General features: G+C 40.4%; 3 protein-coding genes across 5 annotated transcripts; 2 read left to right on the top strand and 1 right to left on the bottom strand.

Annotated features, from left to right (window-relative positions):
• Positions 1 to 435: 435 nt before the first annotated feature.
• Positions 436 to 5261, bottom strand: RB195_012851 (uncharacterized protein; the record flags this gene model as incomplete). Of its 2 annotated transcripts, XM_064202419.1 has the most annotated exons (8): positions 436 to 582; positions 707 to 838; positions 2307 to 2419; positions 4194 to 4255; positions 4379 to 4441; positions 4641 to 4921; positions 4990 to 5136; positions 5208 to 5261. In XM_064202419.1, the coding sequence occupies 8 exons, from the start codon at positions 5259 to 5261 to the stop codon at positions 436 to 438; spliced, it is 999 nt and encodes a 332-aa protein (XP_064058299.1). The 2 variants fall into 2 exon arrangements, with proteins under 2 accessions (XP_064058299.1, XP_064058300.1); XM_064202418.1 differs by lacking the exons at positions 436 to 582; positions 2307 to 2419 and having other exon boundaries at positions 599 to 798; positions 4304 to 4441.
• Positions 5262 to 9344: 4083 nt separating this feature from the next.
• RB195_012850 (uncharacterized protein) lies at positions 9345 to 13216 on the top strand (the record flags this gene model as incomplete). The annotated part of the gene is made up of 2 exons (XM_064202417.1): positions 9345 to 9423; positions 12882 to 13216. 2 exons carry the CDS (start codon positions 9345 to 9347, stop codon positions 13214 to 13216), a joined length of 414 nt encoding a protein of 137 aa, XP_064058298.1.
• On the top strand, positions 13143 to 13781 carry RB195_012849 (uncharacterized protein; the record flags this gene model as incomplete). Of its 2 annotated transcripts, XM_064202415.1 has the most annotated exons (3): positions 13257 to 13426; positions 13588 to 13694; positions 13768 to 13781. In XM_064202415.1, 3 exons carry the CDS (start codon positions 13257 to 13259, stop codon positions 13779 to 13781), a joined length of 291 nt encoding a protein of 96 aa, XP_064058296.1. The 2 variants fall into 2 exon arrangements, with proteins under 2 accessions (XP_064058297.1, XP_064058296.1); XM_064202416.1 differs by lacking the exons at positions 13588 to 13694; positions 13768 to 13781 and having other exon boundaries at positions 13143 to 13433.
• Positions 13782 to 14124: the final 343 nt, after the last annotated feature.

Genomic DNA, 14124 nt, shown 5'->3' with positions numbered 1-14124 from the left:
TGATCACGAAACCCAGGGTGGGTACGCTCAACTTTCCCTAATCATGATAAAAAGACGGTGAAGAAAGTGACGTTCCTTCCCACGAAATCACTTGTAACGCGCAACCCTTGTGGACGCGCTGCGTTCACGAGCGGGCGCTTTTCTGGAGCCATATCTTCAAGCTGAGAGCAACTAAGCTGTGGTCAAAGTGGAATTCGACATCCCATACAGCTCTAGATTTTCGGATATCCGACAAGGGGATGTTTCTTGTCAAAACGTAGTCGAGCTGTAGCTTAAGAGTTGTCATTTTCCTCTGGCGCTGCCGTTCTGGCGTTAAAACGGTTGTTTCTTGCCACGTAAACTGATGGCGTCGATGATCCCTCCTAAACGTATAATGATGAGATTCGTCTGCTCCGAATGATTTAACATATGACTTGCTTGCTGGCTGGGATAGTTTCATCTTCCATTTTCATCGTACTGTTGTTCGCGTACCGTCTTTGTGTTCGTATCAGCTCTGAAGACAACTGTCTGCTGGGTGGGTGTCTTGGATATCAACGTGTTGAGTTCACCACAGAAAGCGTCCTTGTGATAGTCTTCGGCGGTCTAGGCGCGTAAGCGCTTATGACCCAGAGTTTCTATCCTCTGCTATTCCGCAGTCGTACAAAGGCGCTTTTTGACGACGTTGAGCCAAGTTGGACCAGGTTATTGTAGCCTTCCTCGCAGCTACCGCGCAACCTTCTACTTTCTTCTTATCACCATCGCCGGAATATATGGTGTATTTTTTGATGCTGATGACAGCTTCAATATCTGACGCGTTTTCTGCAATGCAGGAAACACCGCATACAGTTGTCGCAGCAGTCTGGACAGAGCGGCAGTTCAGCGTTACGGAACGGTTGTTTGTAGCCAAAGATTATATTTTCTCTTTAGACATCTGACCTATGAGATATGGACTTTGACAGTGTGCTAGACGACGACAACTTTTTGCATTGCTTGGGAAACGTGCGCCATATAACAATACAAGTTATATAACTCGTACGATCCCAAGGCGTATACTCAGATGCTTGATTGCGTTTAGTAAAGGCAGGGCCACCACGAGCCCGTTACAATCAGACTTGTATATGCGGCACCATTATCATATTATTTTTACCTATATTACATTTCCCTATTTTACTGAAAACACTTCTATCTATCGATGTTACAGATTGGTTTCTCGGTGAATTTTTACGATATTGAAACGTTTCTTGCTTAAAAAGATATTTTTTGGTCGTATTTCTAGAGGTGTCGTGGAAAGGCTGTGGCTAGAGTTAGTTGATCTGGTGTTTGTGTTACATAAACGCCTTAAAATCAAAATACCACGTGACTGACTTCTGCTAACTTCCTCTTTCTCTCCATCGTAAAGTAGGAACTTGCTCAGTGTTCAAGAAGCAAAGAAGGTTCCGCAATTCATTTCTTTCTGCTTCCGAGTATTAGACGTTATATATGTACTCTCTTTTTGTTCCAATCATTGGCCACCATTTTGACTCCTTTCACCTCTAGCCAAGCCGTCCAACTCTTGCCCATGTGATAAAGCTCTTGGAAATTCAGTTCAACTTATCGCTAGATTGTAGCGCTATTGCTTCAATTTAAAATAGGTCTAATTCAGGCGGTACGATTGGACTGTTGTGTCTTTTTGCTTAGTCGAGTGCGAAGAAGCTGAAGCCGGCTTATCCGACACAATCCGTAACCATATGGCTAAATTTCTGACGACATGGAGCGCTTCTCATTTTAATGAACGCTCTTCTCACGTAATCTGAGATTTTTACCTAAATTTAGGAGTCAAACCGTATAATCGAGCACTTTTCTCAACACCAGTTGTCAACAGAACATTCCAGCCACGGAACCAGTGTTGGATAAATATAATTGTATTGCATTAGAAGATGATGAGTTGCTCCACGTTGAGACGAAATCTCCAACAAAATCAAATCCTAGGAGCGAACTTGTGCGCGACTATCGGCGGTTGTCCTTTTCGAGTCTCATTTTTGCCTGTTAGAAAGCATTGTGACAGGTTAGAAATAGATTCTGAAGCAGACTAAGTCCGCTTCAAACATGAGAAGAATGAAAATTTTGAACTTATATTATCTGGATGACGTGAGAGAAGGATGATCGGATGAACAGATTTACAAATGGCATGGAAAAAAGATACAAATATGGAAAAAACTTTATTGAGTCCAAACGAGAAATTCTTGACTTGTCATGAAAAAGCTCTGATTAAGGTCGGAAAAGGGCAACCCTAAGTTACTCTGATATAAAAAGGTTTTTCCATCAAAGATACGTTCTTCAAATTTCACCGTTCCACAACACTCCCCCGAAATGCAGCGACAACTCTCCGCATACACGTAGCCATTAAGGAAGTAGTAGCCGGTGGTGTTGTACACGTCCCCAAAGAACAACCGGCGGTGATCTGATAGAAGTCCATTCTTGAGATGCTATCTTTGTACTATCATCATAGAAAAGTTGTAAAAATTGTAAAGATAAAGATGAAGGCACAAAGATAATTTATGGAGTGATGGAAATGCAACGGTGACAGTTTTCGATCTGCGGTTGTGAGAAATTGAACAACTTTTGAACACTTCCCACTTTTTTCGTTAGGCTTGTAAAGTGTTGTTGCTTTGAATGAAATCTGAGCATTTCGTGTTATAGAATAACGCGCTTAGTACGTGTGTGTGTTTGTTTGTCTGTCTGTGTGTCACGAAAATACTCCACAATGATGCAAAACTAAGCCTCGGTGAGGCACCGAACCACCGCCATGCAGCTGACAGACGAGCACTCTACCTTTTATCCATTGTCCAAATTTATGTAGCAATCTATGTTGTCTTTGATGAGGGAAGTTACTTTCCCTCATATATTAGTGAGGATAAATAAACTTTTACGTGAATGTATACTTCCAAATTTGCAAACTATCATATTATATAATAACAAGCTCATTCTGTCACGTGCTTGTATCTACGTATATGTGTGTCTCGGCCAAGAAATCCCAAAGAGAGAGAGACGGATACCGAATATGACGTCGGTTTGGTGCGCTGGAGCATTAATTCGGTAAAATTGGGCGAGACGGGTCCTACGGCGCCGAATTCGTGTCCCTGAGATAGATAGCTGTAAAAAGGGGTGCGACGGGTCCCATGGGGTGGCACTGGTGCGCGAGAGCTCCAACGCGGTAGAATGGGATTCTATGGTTCCTTCACATATTTATTTCCCAGCATGTCTCCCTAACGCTGCTAACATCCTTTTTTCAAAAGGAGGAAACACGCGTGCGAGCGGCTGCTTAAATACAATACATAGTAGCCAACAGTGCACGCGATCTGACGTAGAACGCTATTTTTATCACTACGATAGCGATATTCACGTTACTCCGTGTTAGCACATCATTCTTTGCTAATAGCTGAGAACGGAGGAGACTCATACTTTGAATAATGCTTCCAAATTGCGGAGATTTGAGAGAAATATAGATGTAAAATTAAGTTTGATTGTTCTCCAAATGTAGAACTGACGCGCTTAGGGAAAAACCATAAAATCTTACATCCACGCTTAAACTTTTCGTAAAAAAAATTGAAGAGAGCGTTGATAGAAAAAAGCAAATTTTCCAAAAATGTCGCTACTGTTATTTCTTATTGATCGGTGAAGGCGAGCGAGGGGAACACCAAAAAAGCCTCAAGTTCGGCTTCAGCCAGACGTTCAGGCTGGTACATTGATAATTATGAGAGTTTTTTCTTCGAAGTTTTGTCTAATTTTGTCTTAGAAGTCCTAGTATTCACAGCAACCTAAATTAATAATAACGATACAATGGCGCTCACTTCTGAAATCTAAAACAGCACTGCTTCCCTTTATCCGGTGATTTGTACAACACCTTGGGACAATTTTTTCTCAATTAAAATGTTTATGGTCCAGCTATCATCAAATGACACTTCTCTTTTCATTAACTGACTTATTTTACGTTACTTTATTGCAGCAAATCTTCTGCATGATACGTAGAAGTAGATAATAGTAGGAATAACCCAAAAAAGATCTCAGTTCTGGTCTTGATATCAATTCATTAACTGAGCGCTCCCTATTGATGAAGTGCAGTTATATCTACGAATCTTTCTAGGATCTTTCCTAAAAATCTCTGACATACTGCACTAGAGTGCTTCAAACATGCGGATGCATTCTACCACGAAAGGAAAGGGAAAAAAACTCACTAGCTCGAACAAATACAGGTACAGCCGTGCATTGTGGTTCCGGATTCCTCGTAAATAGGAACCTAAACAAACTGGCAGTCATTTTCGAAATAATTCGATAGGAAATTAACCTTTTTACTATAACAATGGCAAAGCTACTATAACAAAAAAAATAACAAAGATATATCAATGAGTAATCTTTTGACTCCAGTCTTGCAAATATGTTCCCGGGGTGCGCGATCCCCTCTCCCACTTTAGAGAGGACGGAGCTGAAAGCTAAACGTATTACCTACTAGAACACTCGAAAGTCCGGAAAATAGAAGTGTTAATTTAGCTAGAAGAACTGGAAAGCTTAATCTTTATCACAAAGTAGGAGGGGGAAACTAAAAAAGGTAATTCTTTTTTTAGTAGCTGTAAGAACTGTTAACAAAAATACTGGAACGATATTTCAAAATTTATAAACTTTACTTGTAATTGGGTCTTGTTCCTCCTGGAAGGAATCCGGAAGAATCAGTTGAATAGAAGCGGAGGGAATCCTTTACGTATTCATAGACAGCAGTCACATCATTTGGCGTCTCTCTGCAAAGTCTTGTATCTCTGGTCTTGGCTGCAATCCTCTTGAACGCCATTTCTTTTGGTGTCGATATCTTGCATTCACATGAGGGATCTGTTAGGTTGCGATTTATTTCAAACACTCTATCACTGGGTAGTTGCACGTCAGTCCCATCGATGTAGATCGTGCATACACCCTAAAGTTCAAGTGGATGAAGAGAACCCGGCTGTTTTTTTTTTCGAAAATAAGTCAACAAAACCTAGCCTCATCGTATTTGACGAAGGTGCAATCATTCTCTTCGTAGCAGGCGCTCATGCACAGATCGAGTGTTCCAAGCGTGATTTGGTATTTTTCAGCTGCGTTGAACTCATGTTCTCTTGGAAAAAAGGTGGACGTGAGCAGAGGTGTCATCTACAGTTAGCTCTTGAGATTGTTTTTAAACGTTAGAAAACGGATACTCAAAAAAATAGGCGTATAATTGCCTGTGCGAGGTGCAAAGCCAGTTTGATCCAGTTGAGGATACTACCACCATGCATGTCTGAAAGTAAATTTAGAAAAAAAGGAAGCTGTGGTGGTGGTTACTATTCCTAAACTTTGTCTATGCCAAACATAGTTTTCGAAATGCTACCTATGAATGCGGGAAAAGCAAAGCAAATTCTCTGCGAAATTCAAATAGACACCTAATGCTGGCTAAGCATACATAGCATACAAAGAACTTGATATTTACCAAATTTATTTACCAATTCTAGTAGGAGAAGAGGTCATCTCTTTTTTCACCTTCTCACATTTAAAAACGCACTGTAATGGGTCCGTATAAGTCCTAAAAAGATCAGGGAGGGGATTTTTCTACTTTCTTGTCGTGTTCAGAAACTAAGCGAAAAATGAATTGAATTAACAATTATGAGTCTGACGCAAAACATCTTATTCACGAAGTTGAACAATTTCATAGGAACTTCCGTCAAAGCAGCTCAAGAAAGTGCAGTCGGACGGGGGTTGCACATGCATAATATCTTCTGATAAAAAAAGACATCAAATTTTTATGGGTTGGAAGAAATTTCTAAAAGCTTCCCTTAAAACTTCAATGGTCTGCGACGGGGCTTCTACAAGGTAGCGTATGAATTGGTAATGAATGACTTACGAAGCCTTTCCCATTCAGACCGTCGTTGTTGGGAAACGTGGCTCGCATAAAACAGGTGTTATGGTCTGTGGATAGCAACGGAAGCAACCAATGGCTCTTGTGTAGAAGAGATGCAAGGTTTCAAATAATGTGTATCTTATATTTCCAAATCTGCTTTGGAAAATGCGTATGTTGAATGTAAAAAAGTCGTGAGCATCGTGGCTGCTTATGTCATTGCTGCTTGTTTACTGCTACTGAGACAGATTTCTGATAAACTAAGATTTTTATCCGAACTGGGGAAGAAACCAGATTGGAAACGATTAGAAATTAAAAAGAAAAACGAGATAAGAAACTAGATTTTGTGGCTTTTCTCGTTCCTTCAGAACTTATCATTAGAATGTTCCGGTTGCGAAACTTCGATGGATAAATGCAATTAGCGTTTATTTGCGAAAGATTAGTTCGCGCAAATCTGTGACCTCTAACAGAAACCTCTGACAAAATCAGATTCTAGGAGCATATTTGGGCATTGGAGAAACCAGGGGACTACTTGGAGCATTCCAGGGCAGCGGTTATGGCGCTAATCGCTGATCAAAAGCGACCTTGTTGCTGCCATGAGACGATTCAGGTGACGGACGTCCTCTTCCTGCTGTGCAAGGACTGTCTTATAAAATCCTAGCATCGTGCATGTTTATCCGGCCAAAATCCTGTAGCCAAGTGATTGGGAGCTGCAAGGGAGGCGATTTCAATTGGAGCGCTTGAAAAGAAGCCCCAATTGTGTGCTCCAGCAGAAAGCAACGTTCTTCTGAAAGCCATGGAACTAGAGGCCGGAAACCTGCCCATGTTTTTAAAAGTTATATGGGAGCTGGGGTGGGTGTGGTGTAGCGGTTAGAGGTTCCGCTTCCTGCACGATCGATCGGAGGTTCGAATCCGCCCTAGTGCTCACCAAGCCTTTCATCCCTCCGGGGTCGATAAATTGGTACCAGACTTGTCTGGGAGGATAAAAGCACTGACTTGATACATCGGCTAGCCACCGCAAGTCATTGTATGGGCCAGATACACGTTCGTAAACCTCAAACGATTCTGAATTGAAGTGAACGTGGGGGCGCATCCCAAGCGGATTGATTAACGCCAGAAACTTTAACTTTAACTTTACTTTATATGGGAGCTTGATAGTGAGAAAAAACCTCCTGACTCCGCAGGGAAGCCTAGAGTGAGAGCGCCTGGAAAGGCGGGCTATCGAAACAGAAATGGACCAGTATGACGATCTGTACTTCCTGTAGCGCACGCACGCTTGCATCGGAAGCGACCATTGAAGTTCTCATGATGGAAAGCAGGAAGATTGAGATTACGAGATGAAGTCGCTACACTCTTGGCAGAAGCATTGTTGCTCCAGCCTATACGGTATCCAGTTCCATTGTTTAATGATTATTGTTTAATATGAATATGTTTCGGCTGCTTCCAGATAGACTGAGAAAGAAGAATATTTTTTTTTTCAAACTTTTAAGTGAGGTGTCTAATCTCTGCTGGTTGCACTTTTTACACATAGCTCATTTTTTTCTGAATGTGATCCTACCTATCGATGTTAAAAATTGTTTTTGCGCTGTGTTTTAAACTTCCTGTTCCTGCTGTGCAAGAACCGTCTCATAAAATCCTTGCATCCTGCATGTCTATTCGGCCAAAGTCCTGCAACCAAGTGATTGGGAGCTGCAAGAGAGGCGATTTGGATTTCGTAATGAAACGTTTTCTACCATCTAAAAGAGGTTTTTAAACCATGCCTCCTGTGATATAAGCTCGTTGATGTAATGAAACCACGCGATTGGCTTTCGCTGACTTCCTCTTTCTCTTCTTCGTAAAGTAAGGTTCATTCAGTGTTGAAGCAACAGAGAACCTTCGGCAATTCATTTTCTTCAGCATCTGAGTTTTGAACGTTATCTTTTCTTTTTGTTCCAGTCATTGTCTGTTAGTTTTTGCTGCTTAAATCTCTAACTAAAGGCAGCATACCACCAATCTGAGGTGGTGTGGATTTAAGGTGGAGTATCCGCATATGGGGTCGTATATTATGGACACAGGGGTGGTTTCACTCATCTCTCCCTCGCCATCGATTACAACCACCCTTTGCGCCGCCTTCGCCCTGCGATTCGTCGAAAACCAACTCGGACAGCCCGGATGGTCAGTAAGGGACGCTAAGCACGCAAGGGTGGCGCGCTGCAATAGAAGGCGTACAAAACAGCATTCAGAGGCCGTCTGCTTGCAGTTCTTCAGGGAGAGTTGAGTGGAATCACTCCGCTCTCCATAATTTACAATCCTGTATACGGATACTCCACCTGATATCCGTACCACCCCAGATTCGTGGTAGGCTGCCTTTAAGTCGTCCAACCCTCAGCCGTATGATGAAGCGCTTGCGAGGTTAGTTGAACATATCGCCAGATGCTGGCACTATCGCTGTAGTTCAACTCGAGTTCAGACGGTGCAGTTAAACTGCAATGTCCTCTGCTTAGTCGCATGCTAAGCAAGTGCTATCACCTACCCAGCCTAGTAGTAAATTGGCTTAACTAAAACAATCTGTAACGGTATGGGAAGTTTTTTTTTTGGCAAAATGGAACGTTTCTCATAACAGCGAACGCGCTTCTCACGTTATCTGAGATTATTTCTCGAATTTGGGAAACAAACCGTATATTCTTGTGCGGCAGAACATTTTAGACTCAGAGCTGTGATGGATCAGTGTAATTATTGAACATTGGAGAAAAGATAGTTGGCCCATGTTCAGACGAAACCACCAACAAAATCAAATTCTAAGAGCACATTTGAGCATGTACTGGTACTTTTGACGATTTATTTTAGTTTTTAGAGTTTTTTTTTTTTAGTTTTTTTTTTAGTCTAGTTTTTAGATCAGTTTGTAAACATGGTGACAGATGAAAAATGGAGACTTAGATCGCTGTTATACACGAAATTATTTCCTTGGAAATTTTGAACTTAGATTATTTTAAGTACGTAAGAGAAGCATGATTGAAGAAACAATTTACCAACAAATAGAGAAGCTTTATTGAGTATAAGCGGCTAACTCTTGATGTGCAATGAAAAAGGTCTGTTGAACGTCAGAGCGTGGCAGCTGTGCGTAATCCTCATAAAGATAATTTCCTCCATTAGAGACATATTCTTTAATCTCCAGTGCTCCACAACATTGTCCTGAACTGCACACACAGCGCTCCGCATACGCGTAGGCGTTGAGGAATTCGTAGCCGGTAGTGTTGTACACGCTACCAAAGAACAGCCGGCGATGATCTGATAGAAGCCCATTCTTAAACTGCTCCCTTCCCTCCTTCTGTCCTAAGTGGTCAAAGAAAATTCGTAAAAACTGTAAGAATAAGGTTGTAAAGATAATCTATAGAGTGGCCATTGTCAGCCGCGATGATGGTACACGATCAAATTTCAAATATTGATAATTTCATGTGTTTCGAAGAAGAAAAATTGAGAAGAAAATTAAGCAGGTAACAACTGAGAAATGAGGAAATCACTAGATGACAAAAGCCAAAAGAAGAAATACCAAGCAGTAGAAGAAGAAGCAAATTTACTAAAATCTGGTTGAAATATTAGTGTTGAAATATAAAAATTTTTATTCTATTCAATTTTTATTCTAAAATCTATTAAATGTCTTTATATACTGATTAAAGAACATAATACGACAAAAAAAGAGAAGAGTCAGGTGCATAGGTTGAATTGCAGAGGAACGTTGAAAAAAAAACGAAAAAATCAACATTTTGCACCTTCAAAGCAGGTTTGACACCCGGTTGATTCGAGTTTTTGCAAAAGGGTGAGAATCTTGAACCCACTTAGAAAAATGGACGATTTAATTCCACGTAGAGTTCAGCAGAATAACTGAAAAAGCTTAGCTTATGCACATTGTTAGGTTTGAAGGATTGCAATTAACTTCGTGATAAAAGGACTGAGAGAAATATATTAGTAAGCTTTTTAGATAAGAAGGTTTACCCTTCAAAACAGACATCGTTTCTTCCCTCCTTCCAATCTTTGAGGAATTTTGGTAGGACCAAGATGGGAAAAATTGCATATTTGTCCCATCAAAATTTTGGAAAAACGGTGGGGGAGGGGTCGGGAAATCCAACGATGCAAGATTTGATGGAGGAAATCTGGGATGTAAAATGCTTAAAGATGATTTGCTTCGCGCTAAGTTACTCTGAGTTATTGATTCAAGATCATACACTTTTCGCCGCGCTAGCCAAAATTGGGATTTTATGGAGTTTTCCAGTTCCAGGAAAATAGGACAGCATTTTAAGACATTACCTATATATCCGGATGGAGGGACTAACGATATCTCTATGTGCAAAGTTTTTCCTTACCGAAACGTCTGATTCCTTTGAGATTTAGATGAGACAAATTCAAAAAAAGTCGGAAAATTTTTAATATTGTCCCATCAAAATTCCCAAGAGACTAGAGGCTGGAAAAACAGTGATGTGTCTGTTTTGAAAGGCAAACCTTCTTATCTAAAAATCTTCCTAAATATTTGTCTAGGACCTCTTATAACGAAGTTATTCGCGATCTTCCAGACATAACAATGTGCACAGAATGTGAGCTTTTTTGGTAAATAAATTTTGTTGAGTCCACTTTTAAACTGCTGCAAATTTACCTACGAAGTCTCATTGTCTCATTGTCAACACGCTATACATTTTCAAAACAAAATGTTGGTGCTCCCCTACTGTCCTACGCTTGAAACTATACGTAATTTATGTTTTCTTGTTATGGCAATGAGGTTTAGGTAAAGCTTTATTATTGTTCTGACGTTTTTAAGATATTGGAAGCATTCTGGATTTCCGTTAGGAATCCAGCCATGAGTAACAAAAATGAGTGCTTATCAATTACCAATGACTTCTTGCATTCGTAACATTCTGTGAGCTACAAGAATGTACCATATGCAGCTTTTTAACAGCATCCAGATACCACTACTGCACAGTGCGTAGATCTCATTCGGCTTGCTGACAATCTTTAAGAATGCGGTGGTTCACCAACCCTGCTAGTCGGTGAGACCAGTTTGTTTTCCTTTTGAAGGTATTGCATTGCAGTGTACTTAGGAACATATCAAAGCCTGGCGAGGAGGGAGGTGTTTTGTGGGATATTCTTGGTATCGAAGACCTCGAATCATTTTCAGGCCTCTGATAAATACGAAGTTGTCGAAACATCAAGCCAATATTAAAGTTTCACCTAAACCTCGTTAGCATAACAAGAAAACATAAAGGATAAAGGATGAAGTTGTTGACGTTAATCAATCCGCTTGGGATGCGCCCCACTGATGGAAAGATCCCATTAGACGGGACCTGATGACCCTAGGAGTGACGGAAATGTAGCAGTGACCATTTTCGATTAGCAGTGATGTGAAAAATCAAACAAGTATTGGACAGCTCTCACTTTTTTCTCTCTTTAATCCTGTAAAGTGTTATTGCTTTGGATGAAATTTGAGCACAACTTGATGATCTTGAGAGTTTTTTTTCGGCGAAGTTTCCTTTAGCTTTGTATTCTCTAGAAATCCTAATATTCGCAGCAATTAATTAACAGTAATCCGCCCTCTTCTGAAATCTCAAACAGCACTGCTTAGGCATATCCGTAACATATAAACTACATGCAACATCTCTGGTCAATTTTTTACATGTAGCATATATGGTCAAAATGCCTATAGTTTGGCGACCATTAAATAACTCATCAAAGCAACACCATCTTTTGCAATCATGATATATAATAACGGGCTTATTCTGTCGTGTGTGTGTGTGTGTGTGTGTGTGTGTGTGTGTGTGTGTGTGTGTATGTGTGTGTGTGTGTTTCAGTCACGAAATTCAAAAAAAAAAGGAGGGGGGGCGACGGGCCACCGGCGTCAGATACCTATAGAAGCGGAAGCGACGGGTTCAACGGCGTCAGATTGGTGCGCCGGCGCCAGATTGCTATAATATGGGGTGCGACAGATCCACCGGCGTCGGTGGACCCGGTCATTGGTGCGCAATAGCTTAGGGTGCATGACGCAAAAGATAAATGGTTGGAGCCTTTTCATAGCTGTGACCACTGGGCGCTTTACTTTTCACCTTTATGACTCCTCCGCGTGCCTATTTCCTTCTTTGTTCGCCTCACGTTTGTAGCATGCCGTTCTCAGAAAGTGGAAACACGCATGCAAACGGATGCTTAAATAGTAGCAAGATGTTTATGTGATCTGACGTGGAACGTTATCTTTATCACTATGATGATGTCTTTCACGTCATTCTACGTTGAGACATCATTTTGTAATAACTTTTGGGAGAAATCAGGAGGAACACTCATACTTCGAGTAATGCTTTCAAATTGTATCTATATTATTCTGGCATTGAAGGAGTGTTTGTAGCTGATGGTCGAATATTCTCCAAATGTAGAATTGACGCGTTTAGAAGGGAAATTCCGTAATCTTTCGCCTTAACTTATAATATAAAGAAGAGAAGGAAAGCGTTGTTAAAAAACACAAATCTAATTTCATAGAAAACACCACTACTATTAACTTTCATTGATCAGTCAAGGGGAGCGAAGCTAAGACCACCGAAAGTTTGAAGTCCGGCTTTAGCCGGACATTCAGACTGGTATTTTATAGTGTATGTAACTGTCTAATACTGCGTAATATTTTGTCCTAGTTATCATGTTATCATTCATTTAGTATTGCCCTTACGACCTCCTTCCCCTCCAACCAACTTCACTGACTGACTTGCTTTACATTACTTTATTACAGCAAGTCCTCTGTGATACATGGAAGCAGATAAAAGGAGTAATCTATTAGGTTGTTCGGATATAAACGAGACTTTCGAAACTTTACGAATTTCGAACAACGATTTGGACAGTTTTGGTTCCATTTTGTTCCTGGCGTTTTCCTGTATATTTTACTTTCTTTTTTGTTTATTCTTGATTTCTGCAATGTTTTTTTATTTCATAAAAATTTTTTATTTCATAAAAATAATTTTTTTACTTCATTTATTTATTTTTTTTTTAATTTATTTTTTTAATTTCTATTTTATTGAAGATGTGATTTCGCGAAGTCAATGCCACAAATGGTTTCAACGCTTTGAAAATGGAAATGAGAGCTTAGAAGACGAAGAACACCGACGTCGTCCTCAAGTTGTAGACGACGAATTACTGAAGAAGGCGATCGAGTCTGATCCGACACAAACTACAAGAAAACTTGCCCAGGGATTCGGATGTTCGAATTCGACAATTGACGAACATTTACATACAATCGGGAAGACAAATCGGTGCGGCAAATGGGTTCCTCATAAGCTGAGTGATGAAAATAAAGCTATCCGTAAATCGAAAAATCGAAGAGTTGGGCTGGACAGTTTTGCCGCATCCGCCGTATAGTCCGGACTTGGCTCCTTCAGAATACCATCTAATTCGATCGATGCATCACGGATTGTCGGAGAAAAAGTTCAACAATATCGACGAAGTCCGATCTTGGGTCGCATCATACTTCGACTCACAGCCAACCAAATTCTTTGACGACGGCATCCAGATGATCGATGGCGAAGCGTTGTTGATAGTTGTTGAGAATATTGTTTGGAATAAAGACTTGTTATAAAAATTTTGTGATGTTTGAAAGTTTGAGTCGAAAGTTATCCGAACAAACATCCGAACAACCTAATAAAAACGCTTTCAGTTCTAATTTCGATATCAGTTCATTGATTGAAGCTTCCCTATTGATGAAACGCAGCTTCATCTACGATTCTTTCTAGGATTTTTCTAAAAACCTCTAACATATTCCGTGAAGTGCTTTCAATTATGCGGATGCATTCTACCACGAAAGGAAAGAAAATTGACTCACCAGCTCGAATAAATACAGGTACAGCTGTGCATTGTGGTTCCGGATAACTCGTAAGTATAAGCCTGAACAAACTGTCAGTCTTTCTTTTAAGACATAAGGACATAAGACATATAACTCCATAAGAAGCTGGCACGTTTACTATAACAAAGACAAAACTCCGAGACGTCTAAGCTCTTAGCATTGGTCGAAAGGTAAGTATGGGAGAGAAATTCTTCGGAAATATCTCTTGTTTTGCTATTTTGTAGAAGAGTATTTGGCTCGATTTTATGCCATAAAATAAAAAAAAAACGATAAAGGTGTATCACATTATCAGTCTTTTGACTCAGGTCTTTCTGGAATGTATCCCGGGTGCGCGATCGGATCTCCTACTTTAGAGAGGACAGAGTTTGAAGTTTGATGTATCACCCATTCGCGGTCTCAAAAGTGGGCAAATCGGAAATGTTAAGCT

Source organism: Necator americanus, chromosome V (assembly GCF_031761385.1).
Source record: "Necator americanus strain Aroian chromosome V, whole genome shotgun sequence".
Lineage (NCBI taxonomy): Eukaryota > Metazoa > Nematoda > Chromadorea > Rhabditida > Ancylostomatidae > Necator > Necator americanus.
This window is presented reverse-complemented; position numbering and strand designations above follow the sequence as displayed.